This window comes from Chiloscyllium plagiosum, chromosome 30 (genome assembly GCF_004010195.1).
Source record: "Chiloscyllium plagiosum isolate BGI_BamShark_2017 chromosome 30, ASM401019v2, whole genome shotgun sequence".
Taxonomy (NCBI): domain Eukaryota; kingdom Metazoa; phylum Chordata; class Chondrichthyes; order Orectolobiformes; family Hemiscylliidae; genus Chiloscyllium; species Chiloscyllium plagiosum.
The window spans coordinates 8,393,462-8,414,732 of record NC_057739.1 but is presented as its reverse complement, the minus strand read 5'-3'; the positions used below and the strand labels follow the sequence as shown (position 1 = coordinate 8,414,732).

The 21,271-nt window shown below is 42.7% G+C and overlaps 1 protein-coding gene across 5 annotated transcripts in view; it reads right to left on the bottom strand.

Moving 5' to 3' along the window:
• Positions 1-21,271, bottom strand: part of abca2 (ATP-binding cassette, sub-family A (ABC1), member 2) — a 460,895-nt gene that overhangs the window by 294,345 nt on the left and 145,279 nt on the right. For all 5 annotated transcript variants that reach the window (XM_043719911.1, XM_043719914.1, XM_043719915.1 and 2 more), the window contains one exon: positions 14,298-14,402. In XM_043719911.1, the coding sequence (XP_043575846.1) occupies positions 14,298-14,402 (105 nt within the window). The remainder of the gene's footprint in view (positions 1-14,297; positions 14,403-21,271) is intronic.

Sequence of the window (21,271 nt, the reverse complement as noted above, 5' to 3'; positions counted from 1 at the left end):
CACAGCAGCGAGTACACCAATAGGAAGCCTCACCTCGAATACCTGCACACACATCCTCCTCTGTCTCCCAATCTCTATACTTGCTTCAATGTCAATCATCGCTGACATCTTCCAATTCTACTGAAAGGCCATTGACTGGAAACATCAACTGTGTTTTTCACAATGCAAGTAAAATAACTCACCTTCTTACGTCTGGGGATTAAGTTTGAAAAGGCCGATAGTAACTCATCAGACATGAGTTGTCATGAGAATTAAGCAGAACTTACAAAGACCTGACAGAATCACAACGTGCGATATGACCTCCATCTATACTACACGGTGTGACATAGATTGAAGCCAGTCATAGATTCATAGAGATGTACAGCATGGAAACAGACCCTTCGGCCCAACCCATCTATGCCAACCAGATATCCCAAACTAATCTCGTCCCACCTGCCAGCACCCAGCCCATATCCATCCAAATCCTTCCTATTCATATACCCATCCAAATGCCTCTTAAATGTTGTAATTGTACCAGCCTCCACCACTTCCTCTGGCAGCTCATTCCATACCTGTACTACCCTCTGCATGAAAAAGTTGCCCCTTGGGTCTCTTTTATATCTTTCCCCTCTCACCCTAAACCTATGCCCTCTAGTTCTGGACTCCATGACCCCAGGGAAAAAACTTTGCCTATTTATCCTATCCATGCCCCTCAATTTTGTAAACCTCTATAAGGTCACCCCTCAGCCTCCAACGCTCCAGGTAAAACAGCCCCAGCCTGTTCAGCCTCTCCCTATAGTTCAAATCCTCCAACCCTGGAAACATCCTTGTAAATCTTTTCTGAACCCTTTCACGTTTCACAACATCTTTCCTATAGGAAGGAGGCCAGAATTGCATGCAATATTCCAACAGTGGCCTAACCAATGCCTAACATGATCTCCCAACTCCTGTACTCAATACTCTGACCAATAAAGGAAAGCATACCAAACGCCTTCTTCACTATCCTATCTACCTGTGACTCCACTTTCAAGGACCTATGAACCTGTACTCCAAGGTCTCTTTGTTCAGCAACACTCCCTAGGACCTTACCATTTAGTGTATAAGTCCTGCTAAGATTTGCTTTCCCAAAATGCAGCACCTCGCATTTATCTGAATTAAACTCCATCTGCCACTTCTCAGCCCATTGGCCCATCTGGTCCAGATTCTGTTGTAATCTGAGGCTGAGCCCAATATTAACATAACTTATAGCATACAATAATTCTACAGTGAAAAACAACTTTTCTGCTCATGGAGCTATAAATCCCCCACTGTCTCCAACTCAATAGCTTGTGTAGTTGTGCTGATATTTCATTAATACAATGGTCAATCTATACTTTAACCTTCTGTCATCTGGGAAAGTACTTGGCTTCCATTTGGTTTTTACTTGGCACAATTGAGATGACACATTGGTATGGGGAAAGTGGAGTTGAAGCCCGAGATCAGCCATGATCATGTTAGATGGCAGAGCAGGCCTGGTGGGCCTGACATTCGATTCCCTGAGACACCAAAAACAATCCATCTCTGTCTTAAACATATTTAACAGTGAAGCATTAATAACGCTCTGGGGGAAGTGGCATGGCGGCATGGTGGCTCAGTGGTTCGCAGTGCGGCCTCATAGCCAGGGACCCAGGTTCGATTCCAGCCTCGGGTAACTGTCTGTGTGGAGTTTGCACATTCTCCCCACATCTGTGTGGGTTTCCTCTGGGTGCTCAGATTCCCTTCCACATTCCAAAGATGGATTGGTGAGGTCGATTGGCTATGCTAAACTTCCCCATTGTGTCTAGGGACGTGCAAGTCAGGTGGATTAGCCATGGGGAATGCAGGGTTCCAGGGACAGCATAAGGACTGGGTCTGAGTGGGATGTTCTTCGGAGGAGCAGTATGTACTCGATGGGCTGAATGGCCTTCTACCACATTGTAGGGATTCAATGAGAGAATTCCAAAGATTCACAACTCTTTGTGAAGCAATTTCTTCTTATCTCAACCTGGATTGATCAGTCCCTGATCCTGAAACTCTGTCCCTGTGCTTTCGATTCCATGACCTGCAGAAACAATCTCTCAGTGTCGGCCTTTCAAGCCCGAATCCTGTATGACTCAATGAGATCATCTGTCATTTTATTGAACTGCAGAGAATGTCAGCCCAATTTACTCAACCTCTTGTTATAGGACAACGCCTTCACCTCAGATAGGATCTTTATGTACAGACATGGAACAGGATTTCTCCATTTCTTGAAAACTAATCCACATTCAAGCTTGAAAGAGTACAGTAGTGATTGATTTACAACTTCAGTTAGTGCTCCTATCACACTGTCATGAATATCATTATTGGAGGAACTGGTTATACCAGACCCTCAATTAAAATCATGGAAGGATATTTTAACCATGGCTATTTTAGATGCAATATAATTTTGAACCACATACATCAAGGTTTGTTTTAATATGAAATCCCGGGTCCTTAAATAATTCTCTCATTTTTCCCTCTGTTCTCATCAAAAAAACAGATTAAGACTCAGTAAAGGTCAAGTGGCTAATTTCTTGTTAATCGTAATTTATTTTCATGAATACTTGAAATGTGATATTAACTTAACACTGCCTATAAATTTGAAATAAGCAGTGACATATTATGCTTAAGTGCTTGTGTCACTTGCCTCTGAACAGTGACATGTTGAACTGCCTTGCCACTGATAATGTAATTAATGATGAAGGTGAAGTGTAACACAATCAGCCGTTGCTGCTGCCACTCTGATGCCATGATTTTCTGTGTGGTTAGCCCAAACTGCTTATGGTGCAGTCATATTGTCCCTATCCCAGAGCATGGAGACCTAGCTTCAAATCTCACTTGCTCCATAACATATGTAATAACATCTCTGAACAGGCTAACCTGAAATAATCCATTTTCTATTAACATCAAGCCTGATCAAAACTGTTGTACATCTGATCTTAATGTGATAATTGGTAAATGATCAAAACAAATTCACAAAGTAGCAGTCAGGTCAATCAAACTTAATGGCTTTCTTTGAGGGAGTGTCTCTGGAGACTTATCAGGATATGGCAATAAATGTACTATACTATGAAACTTGACTTTTCCGATGTTCTGACCTCTTCCCTGAATTATTTGAATGATACAGATTCTAAACCAACAGTCCTGTACCTTTCAGACAGTTATATGATGTCACAACATGTGATATGTTGATATAAAAGTGCCTATCACACCTTCACTTTCTATGTAATGAACTCAGTGTAGAGTCCTCAGTCAGTCAGAGTCATGGAGATGTACAGCATGGAAACAGACCCTTAAGTCCAACTTGTCCATGCCAATCAGATATCCCAACCTAATCTAGTCCTGTTTGCCAGCACCTGGCCCATATCCCTCCAAACCCTTCCTATTCACATACCCACCCAGATGCCTTTTAAATGTTGTAATTGTAACAGCCTCCACCACTTCCTCCGGCAACTCATTCCATACACATACCACCCTCCGTGTGAAAAAGTTGTCCCTTATATATATTTCCCCTCTCAGCCTAAACCCATGCCTTCTAATTCTGGTTTCTCCCACTCCAGGGAAAAGACTTTGTCTATTTATCCTATCCATGCCCCTCATGATTTTATAAACCGCTATAAGGTCACCCCTCAACCTTTGATGGTCCAGGGAAAACAGCCTTAGCCTATTCAACCTCTCCCTATAGCTCAAATCCTCCAACCTTGGCAACATTCCTCTAAATCTTTTCTGAAGCCTTTCAGGTTTTACAACATCCTTCCAAGGAAACCAGAATTGCACGCATATTCCAAAAGTGGCCTCACCAATGTCTTGTATAGCCGCAACTCCTGTACTCAATGCTCTGACCAATAATGGAAAGCATACCAAACATCATCTTCACTATCCTAGCTTCCTGCGACTCTACTTTTAAGGAGCTATGACCCTGCACTCCAAGGTCTCTTTGTTCAGCAAAACTCTCTCGGACCTTACCATTAAATGTAGAAATCCTGCTAGGATTTGCTTTCCCAAAATGCAGCACCTCGCATTTATCTAAATTAAACTCCATCTGCCACTCCTCAGCCCATTGGCCCATCGGATCAAGATCCCATTGTAATATGAGGTAACCTTCTTCACTGTCTGCTACACCTCCAATTTTGGTGTCATCTACAAACTTACTAACTATACCTCCTATGTTCATATCCAAATCATTTATATAAATGACAAAAAAATGTGGACCCCTTGTGCATTCCACTGGTCACAAGCCTCCAGTCTGAAAAACAACCGTCCATCACCATCCTCTGTCTTCTACCTTTGAGCCAGTTCTGTACCCAAATGGCTAGTTCTCCTTGTATTCCATGAGATCTAACCTTGCTAACGAGCCTCTCAAGAAGAAACTTGTCGAACGCCTCACTGAAGTCCATTTCAATCAAAAAGAAACTGGAAAGGCAGTTGAGGGCAATAAACTTGCACACTATTGGGACAGAGTAGTTGAATGGGACTGACAGGATTCCTTTACAGAAAGTAACATGTAGTTGACAGACTACATAGCCGTTCGGTACAGCTGCGATTGTGTAACAATAACATCGGTAAGTACAGAAAACAGACTGTGGGCAAGTCTGTGATATTATAGCTGTGTAAACAGTGCTCTTAATGCATTTCAAAACATCTGTCTCAACAAGACCCTGACTCTCTGTGTTATATGCTATACAGCTTTATGTATGGGAAATCATCTATAGATGAGGAGAAATGTTTTCTCGTAGAGGGAAGTGAATCTGTGGAATTCTTTATCACAGACGGCTTTATCAATTGGGTCATTAAATATATACAAGGCTGAGGGATAGACTTTTAATCAGTAAGGGAATCAAGCGTCATGGAGAAAAGGCAGGAAAGTGAAGGTGAGGATTGCTAGATTAGCCATGACCTCATACAACTCCATCTGCTCCTATATCTTACATCAGGAGATGGTCATTATCCAGTACCTGTAGGGTGTGAATGTTGCTTGTATTATTATCCCAAGCCGAAATGTTGTCGAGGTTTTGCTGGGTGAGGATATGGAAGGCTACAGTGAGTGGGAAGTTACAAATCGTATCAAACACTGTGCAAGGATCAGTGAAAATTCTTACTTTTGATTTTAGAGAGAAGGTAATTGAAGATGTTTGTAGCTAGGACACGATCATGGAGGAACTCCTGCAGAGATGTCCTGGAGCTAAGATGACTGACCTCCAACAACCACAACCACTTTCCTATGTGCCAGGTATGACTCCAACCAGATTAGACCTTTCCTCCTGATACTCATTAACTCCAATTTTGCTAGGGTTCCTTGATGCCACACTCGGTCAAATGTGGCCTTGATGTCAGGGACTGTCCCTCTCACCTCCCTTCTCGAATTCAGTTCTTTTGTCCATGTTTGAACCAAGGCTGTAATGAGCTCTGGAGCCAAGTGGACCTGGCAGGGGCCAGACAGAGAGTCAGTGAGCAGACTATAGATTAATTAGTGTCAGTTAACGATACTTTCGGCAACACAGTCGGTTACTTTGCCGTTGAATAAAAGCAGGTAGATGGGACAGAAATTGGCTGGACTGGATTTGTCCTGCATTTCCAACACCTCCACATCACTGCTTTCCTTGAGCATAGTTGGGTAATTTTCCACATTGTTCAGTGGACATCAGGGTTATACTGGAGCAATCTGGCCAGAGATGCAGCCAGTTCTGAAAGACAAGCCCTCAATATCACAGTCATGCTGTCGTCAAGGCACACAACCTTTGCTGTATGGAGCAAACACAGCTATTTCTTGATATCACGTGGAGTTAATTGACCTGACTGAAGACTAGCAGCTGTGATGCTGAAAACCTCGAGAGAGTCTGAAATGCATCATCCACTCAGCACTTCCGGCTGAAGGTAGCTGCAATCAATTCAGCCTTGGTTTTCGAACTCTCTATTGTTCATGCTTTGTTTTTTAAATACTCATTAACAGGATATGGGTGCGGATCGCTGAACCAGCATTTATTGCCCATTCCTAATTGGCCAGAACTTGCTCCTTCCTTTAGTTGTTTGATTCTCCACCATCATTATCAGGGAGGCGATGGTCTAGTGGTATTATCGCTGGACTATTTTTCCAGAAGTTCAGCTCATGTTCTGAGGACCTCGGTTCAAATCTTGCCATGGGAGATGGTCAAATTTGCATTCTGCCATCCTCACCTGGTCAGGCCTGCGTGGGACTCCAGACCCACAATAATGTGGTTGACTCTTGATAGCCTAACCAGCCACTCAGTTTCAGGGCAGCTATGGAGAGGGATTAAATACTAATCATGCCCCACTAGTGAATAATAATAAAAAATTAACGACTGAATGTGGCAGGACTTAAAAGCTTACATCTGATCTGTTGGCTGTGGGATCGTTTAGCTTCATCTTCAGCATGTTGCTTCTGCTGCTTAGTACACAGTTATGTCCCATGTTGTAGGAGAAAGCGAGGACTGCAGATACTGGAGAGTCAGAGTCAAAAATGTGGTGCTCGAAAAGCACAGCAGGCCAGGCAGCATCCGAGAAGCAGGATGAAGGGCTCATGTCCAAAATGCCGACTCACCTGCTCCTCGGATGCTGCCTGACATTCTGTGCTCTTGCCCAACATAGTGTTTGCTACAGTTCTTGCAAGGTATTTTGGAAATGACATTAGTTTCGCTTGTTGTCTGTACAGGGTCTTTCAAGTTCATTAACTCCTGTTTTAGTGTGTTAGTGGGTTTGTGGGCTACCACAATATGTAAACTCCACACAGACAGCTGCCTAAGGCTGGAATGCCCTGATGAAACACTTACGCCTGAAATGCCGTCTCTCCTGCTCCTCAGATGCTGCCTGACATCCTGTGCTTTTCTAGCGCCACACTGTCCCATTTTATAGCTTTGCCTGGTTAGTACCACAGTCATCATAGAATCATAGAATCCCTACAGTGTAGAAACAGGCCCTTCGGCCCAACAGGTACATACCGACCCTGCGAAGAATATTCCCCCCCAAACCCATTCCCCTACCCAATTACTCTACATTTAGATCTAACTAACACATCTCTGAACACTACAGGCAATTTAGCATGGCCAATTCACCTAACCTGCACATTTTTGGATTGTGGGAGGAAACTGGAGCACCCGGAGGAAACCCACGCAGACACGGGGAGAATGTACAAACAGGTTGTAAGTTTGCTCGCTGAGCTGGAAGGTTCGTTTTCAGACATTTCATCACCATACTAGGTAACATCATCAGTCAGTCTCTGGATGAAGCACTGGTGGCATGGCCCGCTTTCTACTTGTGTGTTTAAGTTTCCTTGCATTGATGTCTTGGGTGGTAAATGGGATCCAAGTTAATGTGTTTGTTGATAGAGTTCCAGTTGGAATGTCATGCTTCTAGGAATTCTCACATGTGTCTCTGTTTGGCTCGTCCTAGGATGGATGTGTTGTCCCAGTCGAAGTGGTGCCCTTCCTCATCCTAGGATGGATGTGTTGTCCCAGTCGAAGTGGTGCCCTTCCTCATCTCTATGTGAGGATACTAGTGAGACAGGATCATGTCACTCTGTGGCTAGTTGATTTTCATGTATCCTGGTGGCTAGTTTTCTGCCTGTTTGTCCAACACAGTGTTTGCTACAGTTCTTGCAAGGTATTTTGTAAATGACATTAGTTTCGCTTGTTGTCTGTATAGGGTCTTTCAAGTTCATTAACTGCTGTTTTAGTGTGTTGGTGGGTTTGTGGGCTACCACGATATTTGCCTGAGGCTGGAATCGAACCCGGGTCCCTGGCGCTGTGAGGCAGCAGTGCTAATCACAGAGCCATCGTGCTGCCTGACCCTCGGTGCATACACATGATGCGGTTCTCGGAATGTTTTCCTATCGATCTCAAAGAGCCAAGGTTGGTCCCTCGGCTTGACTGAGACATATCTGGACCACGAGTACAGACTGTGAAGGTTTGTGGGATGCAAGATCTGATCTGAATCTGTCCATTTAATACAATGCTAATGACATACAACATACTGGAAGCCCTTAGGGTGAAGATGGAGCATGGAGTTTTACTTGTCAGCAACCCAATGTCCCCTCAGGTCAAGGATCAAACGTGCTGTTCTGTGTAGCTCACTGGGTGGCACGTTTACACCGTTTCACTCAGACACAAACATCTTGTGTCCAAAGCAGCAACTTTTGAGCATTTAGAGGCAGCTCACTGAAATCATCCCGCCCTGACATAGCCAAGGGCAAGGAATTGTAGTCACCACTGCAACAAAAATACATCCTAGTCCAATGAACCTGTAAGGATGGCCATCAGAACAGAACTGGGTTCATTCTAGCATGACCACCAAACCTGCAGAGAAGCCACAAGCTGGTCAGTCACAGAGACGAAGATGTTCTAACTGTCCAAATCACTTATAATATCAACAGTGTTCAAAATAAATATCACATTAAAATATGCTTCGGATCAATTTTTCTAACCCATTTTCATGGAATGTCTAAAAATGATGCAAAGAAATGCTTCATTGGTAATGATACCCTTCACCACGGGAGAATTGATCTGGCTGGCTAATGGCTGACAGTGTCATACAGCCAAATTAAGACATGAAGAAAAGCACACGCTGCCAAAGTACTTGAAGGGATTAGATCATTCCCGCTGTAATTCATTTTCTTCATATGCTACAAGTCAGTACTGCAGCACTGCTTCAAATGATGATAAATTTGTAACAGTGCCAATGACATGAAATCTGTACTAATTTATACTGAAAGCAAGATTCTACAATGCTGGAAGAAACATAGCCATTCCACATGGAGCTGTTTGTAGATAATGGAAAAGATCTAAAAGGCCCGCGATGGCCCATCCTCAGACTGCAACGGTGCTGCTGCTCCCATGTTCCTATTCCCCATCCAATCCTCTGCTGCTGCTATCCTCACTTATTCCAAGTCTTACATCAGCCCTGTGCTCATTGACCTACTTTCACTCCAGGTCCATGGATGCCTCAGGTTTGAGGTTCACATCCCTCTGTCTCTTTGTACCTCTCCTTTCTCTGTAACATCCTCTCAACCTCAAGTCCATCCTCCAATGCTGGCTTCTTGTGTCTCCATGACTTCCTTCACCCTTACAATGGCATCCATGTCTAAATCTGACTCGAGCTATGGAATGTCTTCGTCCTCTCTCCTCCCTTACCATTACTCTACTGTTTGGCCAAGGCTTTGGTCACTAGTGCTAACACGTCCCCCTTTCATTCAGTGGTGTCCATTTCTGTTTCATTACATACCTTAGGATATTTTACTATACTGAATGATGGTCGTGGTAATGTCTCTGTTGTAGAATTAGAAGCTCTGGGTCATGGGTTCCATTCCTACTTCAGCAACCAGTGGAAATTGAATTCAATTAATAAATTTAGAATTGGAAGATCGTCTCAATGATAGATGGTGCCACACCTACCATCTGGCTCACTCATGCCCTTTAGGGAAGGAAATCTGTAGTCCTTTTTAGGTTTCACTTATACGAGACTCCAGACTCGCAGTAATGTCGCTAACTCTGAACCAGCCTCTGAAATGGCCGAGCTCGTGAACAGAGTGGTTTGCTATCAGGGTCAGACAACAATCTCACCAGCATCACCCACATCCCATGAAAGATTATTGTCACGGCGATTAAAAAAGGTCACTGCATCAAATGTGAACATGAGATTTGACAGCACGGTCAGCCCAACGATCAGGAGGAAGGATTCTTTATTCCACTTGTATCTTTTTGTTACAAATGCGAAGGGATATTAAGATTAAACAAGACTCATAATATTTACTTGGACCAACCTGTGTTTTACATCTGACTGTCTGTTTGATCCTTCTCTCCTTAAGAAGTCTCCTTCCTCCAAAGACACCTTTCCCTCCTGACCATACACCTTCTCTAGCCACCTTGCTCAATTGCCTCCCTGACCATCGCCATCTGATGATGGAGGTTCTGTTACAATCATTTTGCATCTGGGCCTCTGGATACAGTCTCAATGCTTTCTTCACCTATAGCGCAGCTGCTGTAGCCAGGGCTGGTGCCAGGAATGTTTAATGAAATGGTAAAAGCTCCTTCACATTTGGTGCCAACATGTGTAGTAACATTCCACTCTCCAGTGCTAAATGTGAGGTGCATGCAGTAATGTACAAATGTCTTAGAGTAAGATAAAAGGCATCGAGGGCTGGAGTGCCTGTACAGTGCTGTACTGTTCAATGTTCTAATATGCACAGCAAGTTTATTTCACCTATGAAGACTTGTCTTACATGACTTTTATTTGAATCTTTAACAAAAAGGAAGTAAATATATGCAGAAAACTCAGCATTTTATAAATTGCTCCTGAATTACTGAGCAGCAGAGAACATGGATATGTTTTACTTACAGGAGTTCTAAGACCTATTGCCAAAGATCCCTGCACCTTCCCTTGCCACCGCAAGAGGTGTAAAACATGCACCCACACATTCCTCCTCACCTCTGTCCAACGCCCCAAAGTATCCTTCTGCATCCGGCAGAGATTTTCCTGCACTTCCAAATACCTCACTTAATGTGTCTGTTGCCTTCTCCTCTACATCGTGGAGATAGGATGCCAACTTGCGGAACGTTTTAGAGAATACCTCTGGGACACAGACACCAAACAACCCCACCGCCCCGAGGCCAAATTCTTCAACTCCTACTCGCACTCAGCCAAGAACATGTGACGAAGTTGAAGGAGTGTACTGTACCTTCAAGAGAGAGTGAAAGCTGTTTTGCACGGAGAGTTTGCAGGCACCTGTCATGTGACTGACTAGCAGTCTCAGAGTGTACTAGAAAGTTGAAAATATGTAACATTTGGCTGTGAAACAAATACCTGAGCTTTGGTTGCTTTTTTGACAACTATTCAAATTGAACTGGTCAGTTTAAATTATGCCCCAGGATACTAAAAAACAATTGATTTTGACTTCATTGTTTTGCCAAAATCAAACCAATGAGATAATCCAATGCTGGGGGTATAAAGAAGCTGACATTTTGACAGTTAGAGACAGAGGCCAGAGTAACTGTCAGCAATACATTCTCTATCAAAGGTACCTTTTTCATACGAAACACCTTTGCAACAAAAGACAGTTGACCCAGGGAGATATACAGCCAGAGGAAGACAGACACCAACGACGACAGCCACTGTAGGGTTTTGAAATTAACTTGATATACTTTTAATATGGGTTTTTATCAAAACAGTATATTGTTATAGAGTGGGAGGTAGATAACAAGCAGTTAGGAGAAAGGAAGCTTCGAGTTTAAATAGTTGTTGTTTAATGTTCAGTTTTAGAGTTAAAGAAAATAATATCAATTTATTCTTTAAATAGTAGAATTTGGGAGTTCTGTCACTCATACTTTAACAGATTAAGAGGTGTGGTGAGCTTTTCTGTGTGTGTGGTTTAATTAGCAGAAGGGCTCACCGCTGTGTCGGAACACATGGAAGTCCTGGGCCGCCTCCTTCACCAAATCCTAGCCACCCAACGCCTGGAGGAAGAGCACCTCAACATCTGCCTTGGGCCCCTCCATCCACATGGAATCAATGTTAATTTCACCAGTTTCCTCATCTCCCCTCCCCCTACCTTACCCCAAATCCAACCTTCCAATTTAGCATTGCCCTCTTGAATGGTCCTACCTGCCCATCTTCCTTCCCACCTTTCCGACCTATCACCATCACCATCCACCTTCATCTACCTATTGCATTCCTAGCACCCTTCCCTCCCTAGCCTCATTCCTTCCTATATATCTCTCAGCCCCCTTGGGCCTCTCACATTCCTGATGAAGAGCTTATACTGAAAGTGTGGACTTTCCTGCTCCTCGGTTGCTGCCTGACCGACTGTACTTTTCCAGCAGCACACTTGTAGACGCTGATCTCGAGCAGCTTTCTCCTATTGCCAAAGACGACCAGCAAAACAAAGGAACAAACTCTAAAGTCTCATTTCTCGTGTGCACGGCTTTAGATTGGATTAGATTACATTACAGTGTGGAAACAGGCCCTTCGGCCCAACAAGTCCACACCGACCCGCCGAAGCGCAACCCACCCATACCCCTACATTTACCCCTTACCTAGCACTACGGGCAATTTAGCGTGGCCAATTCACCTGACGTGGACATCTTTGGACTGTGGGAGGAAACCAGAGCACCCGGAGGAAACACACGCAGACACGGGGAGAAAGTGCAAACCCCAGTCAGTCGCCTGAGCCGGGAAAAGAACACTTCCTTCAAATCAGTAAATAATTCTCTACAAACAGATTCTCGATTTCACTGCCAACACTAAACTGGCAGTCGGCAAACTAACAGCAGATAAAAATAGTCCCCCTTTATGAAATGGACCAGAATTTGATGTTCATTTAATGCTAAGGCCAACAACACTTACTGTATTTTATGTGCAAAGAGTCCAACAAGTTCAGGAAAATGGAGGAGGAGTTGAATGACTAAAAATGAAATTGTAACATTTCCTCATTCCATTATTAGTTCTTTACAACAGCATAATGCGGATAGTTTGCAAATAAATTTCCTTTTCTTACTGATGACTTGGTTCCTAAACATGCTGCAAAAGGTTAAGTCTTGTCATCACTAGTGCAAGCACACTCTCAGCAATGGGACAAATATTAATGACTGCCAATCAGCCTCTCGCACATCAAAAATTACCTATCAGACTAGATTCTCATCTCTTCTACAGATATCTTAAATGTTACACAGTGATTTTTCTCAGATTAAATCTATCAATATCCCATGAATCCAGACTCTAATATAATTGAAGACAATCTGTTCCTACTCACCCTGCACAAACCTTTCTTCCTAACTTTAAAGCAATTCTATATAACACCCAATTATTTTCTTAGGCTTTCCGTTGCTTTGAATTTGTATCCCACACATGAAGGAGGATGGTGTTGGAGCAATTCACGGTGCACCAACATTAGTTTACAAATATGACAGTTTGCTGCTACATTACACTATTCAACTAAACCCAGTGGGCAATCCAGTGACAGGACTCAGTTGGCGAAACAGCCAGGGTGTGATGCTGAACAATGCGGTTCAATCCTCTCACCAAATGATTGGAGCCTGACTTCTCAATGAGTCCAATAATGATGCACAGCCCAAATCATGACCAGCAGCCCTCAGTCAAGGAGATAAAAGCAAGATACTACAGAAAGTGGTGGAAATACTCAGCTGGTTTGGCAACATCTGTGGAGAAAGAAATAAGAGGTTTAATCAGAGGTTTATAAAATCATGAGGGGTATAGATAAGATGAATGATAGGTGTCTTATCCCTAGGGTGGGGGATTTCAAGACTAGGAGGCATATTTTTTAACAGGTCAGGAGAGAAAGTTAAACAAGACACGAGGAGCAATTTTTTTTTGTAAACACAGGAAGTGCTTCATGTGCGAACCTCCAGAAGAGGTGATGGATTCAGATACAGCTACAGTGTTAAAAAGACATCAGTACAGTACACAAATAAGGAATCTTTGGAAGGATAACAACCAAGCGCAGGCAGGTGGCACTAGTTTAGGTTGGGATTACGGTTGGTATGGACTGGTTCGACTGAAGGGTCTGTTCCATGCTATATTGTTCTATGACCCTTCTTCAGAGCTGAATGTATATGGAAATGCAATGGATTTTATATATGGAAAGGAAAGAAGAACATTATTCAATCTCTCCTGCACTCTGCCCTATCCCAGACCTTTACTTTTGTTATTTTTCAACAGCACACAGTCCATGACATTTATACTGGTCTTCACTCCCATAGCAGACTCAAATCACTACCTCTGTTGCTCTCTTCATAGATGCCACCAGACCAGTTGAATATTTATTGCATTTTCTCTCCATATCTCAAATAATGAGGATGCTACATAAAGAGGTGGAGACAGTTTACTTATATCACAACTTCTTGAGTGCTGCAAATTAATATAATCCAAAATTGGGCATTTCAGCTTCTAACTTCACACGTTCAGGCTTGGTTATCCTACAAGTGGCACAGTTTGATAACCTCCTTTCTGCTAACCCTCCTACAGTACAGCTCTCATTTCAAACACCTCACCTGAATGTACTACACAACTCACGACCTCAAATATCATTCACAAATGCCATGTCACTGACTGTTGGCCACAGTTGTGATATGGGAAGTTGTGATAATTACATCAAGCAGTATGTAAATCCTCAAGAAGCAGGGCGGACTTGGCTTCAACAATTGTTGTTTCATCGTCTGCAGAATCTCTAATACCTGCAACTTCAAACAGGGGGAGGAATTTGCCTTCATTCTCCCACTAATATGCCCTTGAATGCAAACTGAAGTTCCCCTTACCTCGATCTGTAATAGTTTCTCTCCAGCATTGAATGCATCCCAGCTTTCAATATCCAGCCCACTATCCACCGCAGAAGGATATGATCCAAAGCAAAGGCGGAAAACCTGGAAAACAAGACGGCAACTGAATTAACTATTAGACAAAATTATTCACCAGTCTTCAATGGATTTTCACAATGCTCATCATTATTAGTCTTAGTTCTATGCATAGTTAATACAGTCAGTCACACATTGAGCACAATGCATTCTTGTGATTTATTCGGTGGATTCACAATCTGTGCAGGAAAAACAACTTAGTAATCCCAATTGGTTGATTGTCATCACATGTACCGAGGTATAGTGAAAAGTGGTGTTTTTCCCATGTGTTATACAGGCAGATCATATCATACAAGGTGTATCAGGGTCACAGAACAGAGTGCAGAATACAGTGTTACAGCTGCAGAGAAGGTGCAGAGAGAGGCTGTGACCAAGAGAGCGAGCGAGCTAGAGAGATTAGAGTTAACATTTGAGAGGTCAGTTCTGATAACAGCGAGGAAGAAGTTGTTCTTGAATCTTTTCATATGTGTACACAAAGGTAATACCAGTGACATAAGGAAATTCTATGCAGCACTAAAATCTGTCTATGGATCTCAAATTCAGAACCATTAGAGTGCTGATGGCAAGACCCAATACACCAATGAGAAGTCGGTCCTGAAGTACCAGTTGGAACATTTTGAAACACTCATGAGCACCAGATCAGTGTGCACAATACTACCATCAACCACATCCAACATCTGTCTGTCAACGAAGAATTCAGTGAGAACACAATTCTAGAGGAGACATCAACTAGATGAAGAGCTTAAGTCTCAAGGTGGTTATTAGAATTTTACCTGAAGCCTTGAAGCACAGTCAACCCTGCTGTGTACAGAGTGGGAGTGCTGCACTGTCAGACATGCCCCTGCGAGATGAGATGATAAATCTAGACTCTACTGAACCTCTCAGGTGGTTACAAAAACTCCCAGAGCATAAGTGCAAAAGATGAGTTGGGCAATTTCTCGGAATCCAGGCCAATCATTTAATCTTTCATCAACACCACACCAGACCGCTTGGTTATCATCACACTGCAGTATTTTGAGAGCATTTTGCTACTATGTTTCCTAAAATACCACAGTGATTGACCTACAGAAGTGCAGCCCTGAGATTGAGAAAGGCACTTTCTAAATGCAAGTCATATGTTGAGGGAGCTTACATCATTCTGACTTGTCTACATTCTAAAAGGTGCTTCAGAAACAGCAGTTACTATCGGCTACATCTAGCAATAAAACAAACACCTTCATCAACTACAAAAACAGAAATTGCTGTGAAAATTCAACAGATCTGGCAGCATCTGTGGAAAGAAAGCAGAGTTAATGTTTCAGGCCCAGCGACCCTTGTTCAGAACTGATTGTAGCAAAAACAAATATTGCTGGGAAAACACAGCAACAAACACCTTGCCCTGTCAAACCTAATGCAGGGACTTCTAGCCTTGCTGCATGCTGGGACAATCGGACTTCTGATGTAAATGGTTTCAGCCAAAATCCCATTCTACAGGGATGGAAGAACGGGATTTGTGTTGATGGTTCCTAACGTAACTCAATATCGAGACTGCACTCATGAAAGACACTGACCTTTATTCCATTGCCAAAAAGATGGGAAAGAATTAGCAGTTGGTGGGGGGGTGGGGTGGTGAGCCACTGTAAGCCAATTCTACATATTTACAAATTTGCTTTCAACTTAGCATTGAAAACCTTGGTGCAGTTATAGAGTTACAGACACGTCTAGCAACAAAACAGACCCTTTGGTCCAACTTGTCCATGCTGACCAGATATCCGAAATTAATCTAGTCCCATTTGCCAGCATTTGGCCCATATCCCCCTCAGTCCTTCCTATTCATGTACCCATCCAGACGCTTTTTAAATATCATAGTTGTCCCCACTCCCACCACTTCCAGAGGTAGCTCATTCCACACACGCACCATTCTCTGCATGAAAAGGTTATTCTTTAAGTCCCCTTTAAATCTTTGCCCTCTCACCTTAAACCAAGGCGCTCTAGTTTTGCGCTCTCCTACCCTGGGAAAAGACCTTGGCTATTCACCCTATCCATGCTCCTCAGAATTTTTATAAAACTCTGTAAGATCACCCATCAGTCTCCAACATTCCAGAGAAAATAGTCCCAGCCTATTCAGTCTCTCCCTATTGCTCAAATCCTCCAACACCAGCAACATCCTTGAAAAACCTTTTCTGAACCCTTTCAAGTTTCACATTTTTCCTATAGCAGGGAGACCAAAATTGAATGCAGTATTCAAAATTGGCTTAACCAATATCTTGTACAGCTGCAACATGATGTTCCAAATCCTATACTCAATCACAGACCAATTGAGGCAAGCATATCAACTTCTACCTGTTCTCTCACATTAAGAAACAGTACTGAGAGAGAAGTGAAGATGGAGAGAAATAGGTGGCTATCAGGCTACAGTTTCATCTTTGGTACTTTAAAGAGTTAATTACTTCAAACCAAATCTTTAATGCAGTCCTAATTGCTTGCATCAGTGATATCAACTGGAGTTTTGTTTAATCTTTATGTTGAATACAAAAATCAGAGTATGCACTGCTGGAATTCTTGAGCCCCTGGAACCAGCTCCATGATTCAGTAAGATCATGGCTGATCTGGACCGAGCAAAAATTCTCGCTGGCTCATTCTTGAAAGCTCCATTTGTTCCTGAATCCACAGCCTTTTGCAGGATAGAGTTCCATATTTCAATTACCCTTCAACAGACTATTCAGTGACCCTCAGCGAGGAATGTAAATGAGATGCACTGACAGGATTGTGAAAGGATGAAGGACCGAAGGGCACAATTTTAAAATGTTCAGAAGCCAATGCAAAGTGAGGAAAAGATGCAGTTAGGGGATAGAATGCACCGTCTGGAAATGAGCTGAAGGCAGCAATGTTTCTCAATGACCATCAATATACATGGCTACGGGAAAAAAGCAGAAGGTTTATTCTGGCCAAAACGTTCGAAACAGCAGAGGAGTCACGATAGGTCAAACGGCCTCAGACAGTACTGTGACTGTTTTCCGATTCGGAGAGGATTGGGCTGGGATTTTGAAGCCCAATACTCAGGCAGCTGCTGACCTCTACCATGTGGGCTCTTAAATGAGGAACATGGGAAGTAACAGTGACAGATTATCATTGGAGGTACCATCATGGTCAACTGTGTATTACCAGCAGAAGAAAAAGGGGAAATTCAATATCAAAATTATGGAGCAATTAATTTTTCTGCCAGATTTGGAGCATCTAGCCCATCTCTGTGAATTATAAGTTTTTTGTTTCATAACGTTTTTGTGTGAAGCAACTTGGAATGTTTATCCATTTAAAGAAGCTATACAAATGTGAATTTCTGTTGTTGTATAAGCTAAAGCATCCAAATGTGTTTTACGTTCAGCAATGATCTGATCGTGCAGGAGTGACATAAAAGGCTCCCCTGACCCTAATGATATATTTTTGGGTGAAATTGAAATGACCCAGCAGTCAGGAGAGGAGTAGGAGTGCTGGGTGGTGAATAGGGTTAACAATAAAGTCTAGGGCAAGGTAACCTCATCCTACTGCTGAAGCAGCTACCTCGGTTTTGTGGCTGTGTGCCATGCAAATTTCAGGGTCCCACTCTAGAGTGACGCATCACCTCACTGTAAGAAGGAAATCATGTCAAACAGATTTGAGTTTTTCCAAGGAGTGACTAGGTGTGTAGATTAGGTTCGTGCAGTTGATGTGGTCAATTTGGACTTCACTCAGTCTTTGACAAGGTCTTACATCATAGACTACCGAGGAAGCTAAGATCACATGGGATCTGGGCAACTGGAATCCAAAATTGGCTAAGCGGCAGAAAGCAGAGGCTGATGTTATTGCGTACTGAACTGCTGCATCCAGAGGCGTACCACAATACTCGGTGTTGGGTCTCTTGCTGCTTGTTGCATATATTAATGATCAAGACACGAGTGTAAGAGGTATGATCGTTAGGTACACAGCTAACAGTAAAAGTGGTGGTGTGGCAAATAGTGAGAATGAAAACCTTAGAGCACAGGGCGATACAGACAGGCTGATCCGATGGGCGAGACAGCGCAAATAGAATTTAATGCTAAAAAGTGTGAGGTGATTCATTTTGGGAGGACTAAGACGACAAGGGAGGACTAAGACGACAAGGGAGTACAGGATGAATGGAGGAACCTTCGGAAGTACAGAAGATCAGAGGTATTTATGTCCAATGATCCGTGAAGACAGTAGGACAGCGAGATAAGGTGGCGAAGACGACAGATGGGAAGCTTGCTTTTAATAGTCAAGACATTGACTACAAAAGCAAGGAGCTCATGATGGAACTGTACATTACTTAGGCCACAGTTGGAGTAGTTTGTGCAATATAGATCACCACACTATCAGAAGAATAGGGTTAGAGAGAGGGGTACAAAAGAGATTCACCAGGATATTGCTTGGGATTGAGCAATTTGACTATGGAGAGAGATCAGAGAGACTGGAGTTGTTTCTCTTAGAGTAGAGAAAGATGGCGGGGTTTGGGGTGCGCAGTAGTGACAGGGGAGATAAGGAGAAATGTTTCCCCTTAGTACAGGGGTCAATAACAATAACAGTTTTAAGATAAGGAACATGAATTGAGGAAACATATTTTCACACAGAGTGGCGGGTATCTGGAACTCACTGCCTAAAATGGGTGATAGAGGTGGAATCCTCAAGACTTTTTAAGAGCTATTTAGGTGAATATTTGAAATGCCATAGCATTCAAGGCTATGGGCCAAGTGCTGGAAAACTCCCTAAGGGACACGCAAGTCCTGGGTCTCCTCCACCTCCAAATCAAAGCCATCCACATTCTGACCTCAGGACCCTTCACCCACACAGCATCAACACAGACTTCACCAGTTTCCTCGTCTCCCCTTCTCCCCCTTATCCTAGATCCAATCCTCCAACTCAGCACCGCCCTCTTGAGCTGTCTTACCTGTCCATCTTCCTTCCCACCTATCTGCCCCAACCTCTCTAATGACCTATCACAATCACCCCCCCACCTGCCTTTCCCCGTAACCCCACTCCCCTATTTATCTCTCAGTCGCCTTCCCCCGGCCCCCACATTCCTGATGAAGGTTTCACAGTTGAAATGTTGACTCTCCTGCTCCTGGGATGCTGCCTGACCTGCTGTGCTTTTTCCAACACCACGATTTTTGACTCCGGAAAATGGAATTAGAGGAGATAGATGTTTGATGACCAGCAGAGAAACAATGGGCTGAAGGGTCTCTTTCTGTGCCGTAAAACCTCTAAGACCCTTCTGTACTATTTAAAGCAGGCTCCCGCTGTGCAATTGGGAGCAGGATTTGAAGTTGACAGCGCCTGGAGATTTCCAAGGGCTTGCAAAATCCTGAAGCTAAATGGAGATATCAGCTGCTGGGTGAAATAGCCCAGTGCACGTGAATCACAAGCAGCAGGTGAGCTTCTCTCTACACACTACCCTCTTAAGCAAACGGTCTGCTCTCCACATGCCTCATACCTTCTCACTCAATTGCTGGTCCAGGACCATCCACCCTCTTTCTGCCCACAGGTAGTGTGAGAGGCCATAATTAAGGATGAAATGGCAGGATACTTAACAACTCTTAATACAATCAAATTATTCCCTGACTGTACAAATAAAATCAGTGACCACACAATGTTCAACATTTAGTTAGAAGGTTACATTTGAGGCTTTCAAATAAATAACAGTTCATTGTTCAGTTTCATTGTACTTCAGTAATCAAACACAAAGTTCCATGTTATTCCCTATGAATCACACACTTATAATAATTATGGAGCAATGCAATTACCAAGCAAGTTTTGCGTGCCAGTGCCCACTCTAGCCTCACACTAAAGAGTTCAGTTGGACCTTGATCTCTGCATAATTACCAGGAGAGACTAAATTGGCCAGAATTGTGAAGAAACAGCTCACTGTATGGGAATAGTTAGCATTGGCGTGTTGACAGCAGGGTGATAGCACTGTACTACCAGTTGAATAAAGACATTTTCTCCCCCCTGAGAAGTAAGGTTTCATTTTTTAATACAAGCACTTTTCATTATTTAAAAGGTATAGGTGTCAGATCATTTAAAACAAGTAAAAATAGTGTGAGGATTGTACACGTAATATGGAGAAACAATAATAAACAACAGCAAGTCCGAGTGCTCATACAAGACTTGAATTACAACATTTTCAATGGCATTGCTGAGTGTTTCAGAAATTTTGCAGCTAAGAGGAGGCTGAGTGTAGAATTAGAAGGTTTTGAGCAGAATTAGCAAGTGTTGATCCCCTCAGAGTATTATGTTTTTTCTTGGTTTATTGTCTAGATATCAACCTTTCCAAATAGAGAGTAAATAAATTCAAGTCCCTTACAGGAATAAAGCAATGTCTGCATGCAATATAGTTTAAGAGTGTAGGTTGAGATGAAATTGCCTAAAAAAAAACTAACAAGATTAATCTACTTTACTTCTCCCTTCATGGCCAAAACCCAAACCAATCTTATTGGGAATTAGTTAAAGACATTGGTTAAATAAAAATGTACAATTCTAATCTTTATTAGGAACTTCCCTTCATATTTAAATAATACAGAATGTAGACTGTGAGCATTAAAGGCATTTTTGTTCATTGCTTTCGTGTTCTGAGGGCATTTTAAACAAAATAATTACAACTCTTAGAATGCATTACACAATGTAAAAATCAAAACCATTTTAAATTGCAATTATTGATTTGAACAACATGCCACACTGTAGTTAAATAAACAATAACGTGATCTGCTTTTATTTCCTCATTAGGTTATTTAAAATGGAGTTAAATTATTTTATTGTAACCCAGTTACTTTCACTGTCCGCCGACTGGTCTTTCTGACTTCGACCTGAGTGACTTCCACTTGTAAGGATGGGTAGAGAATGAGGAAGTG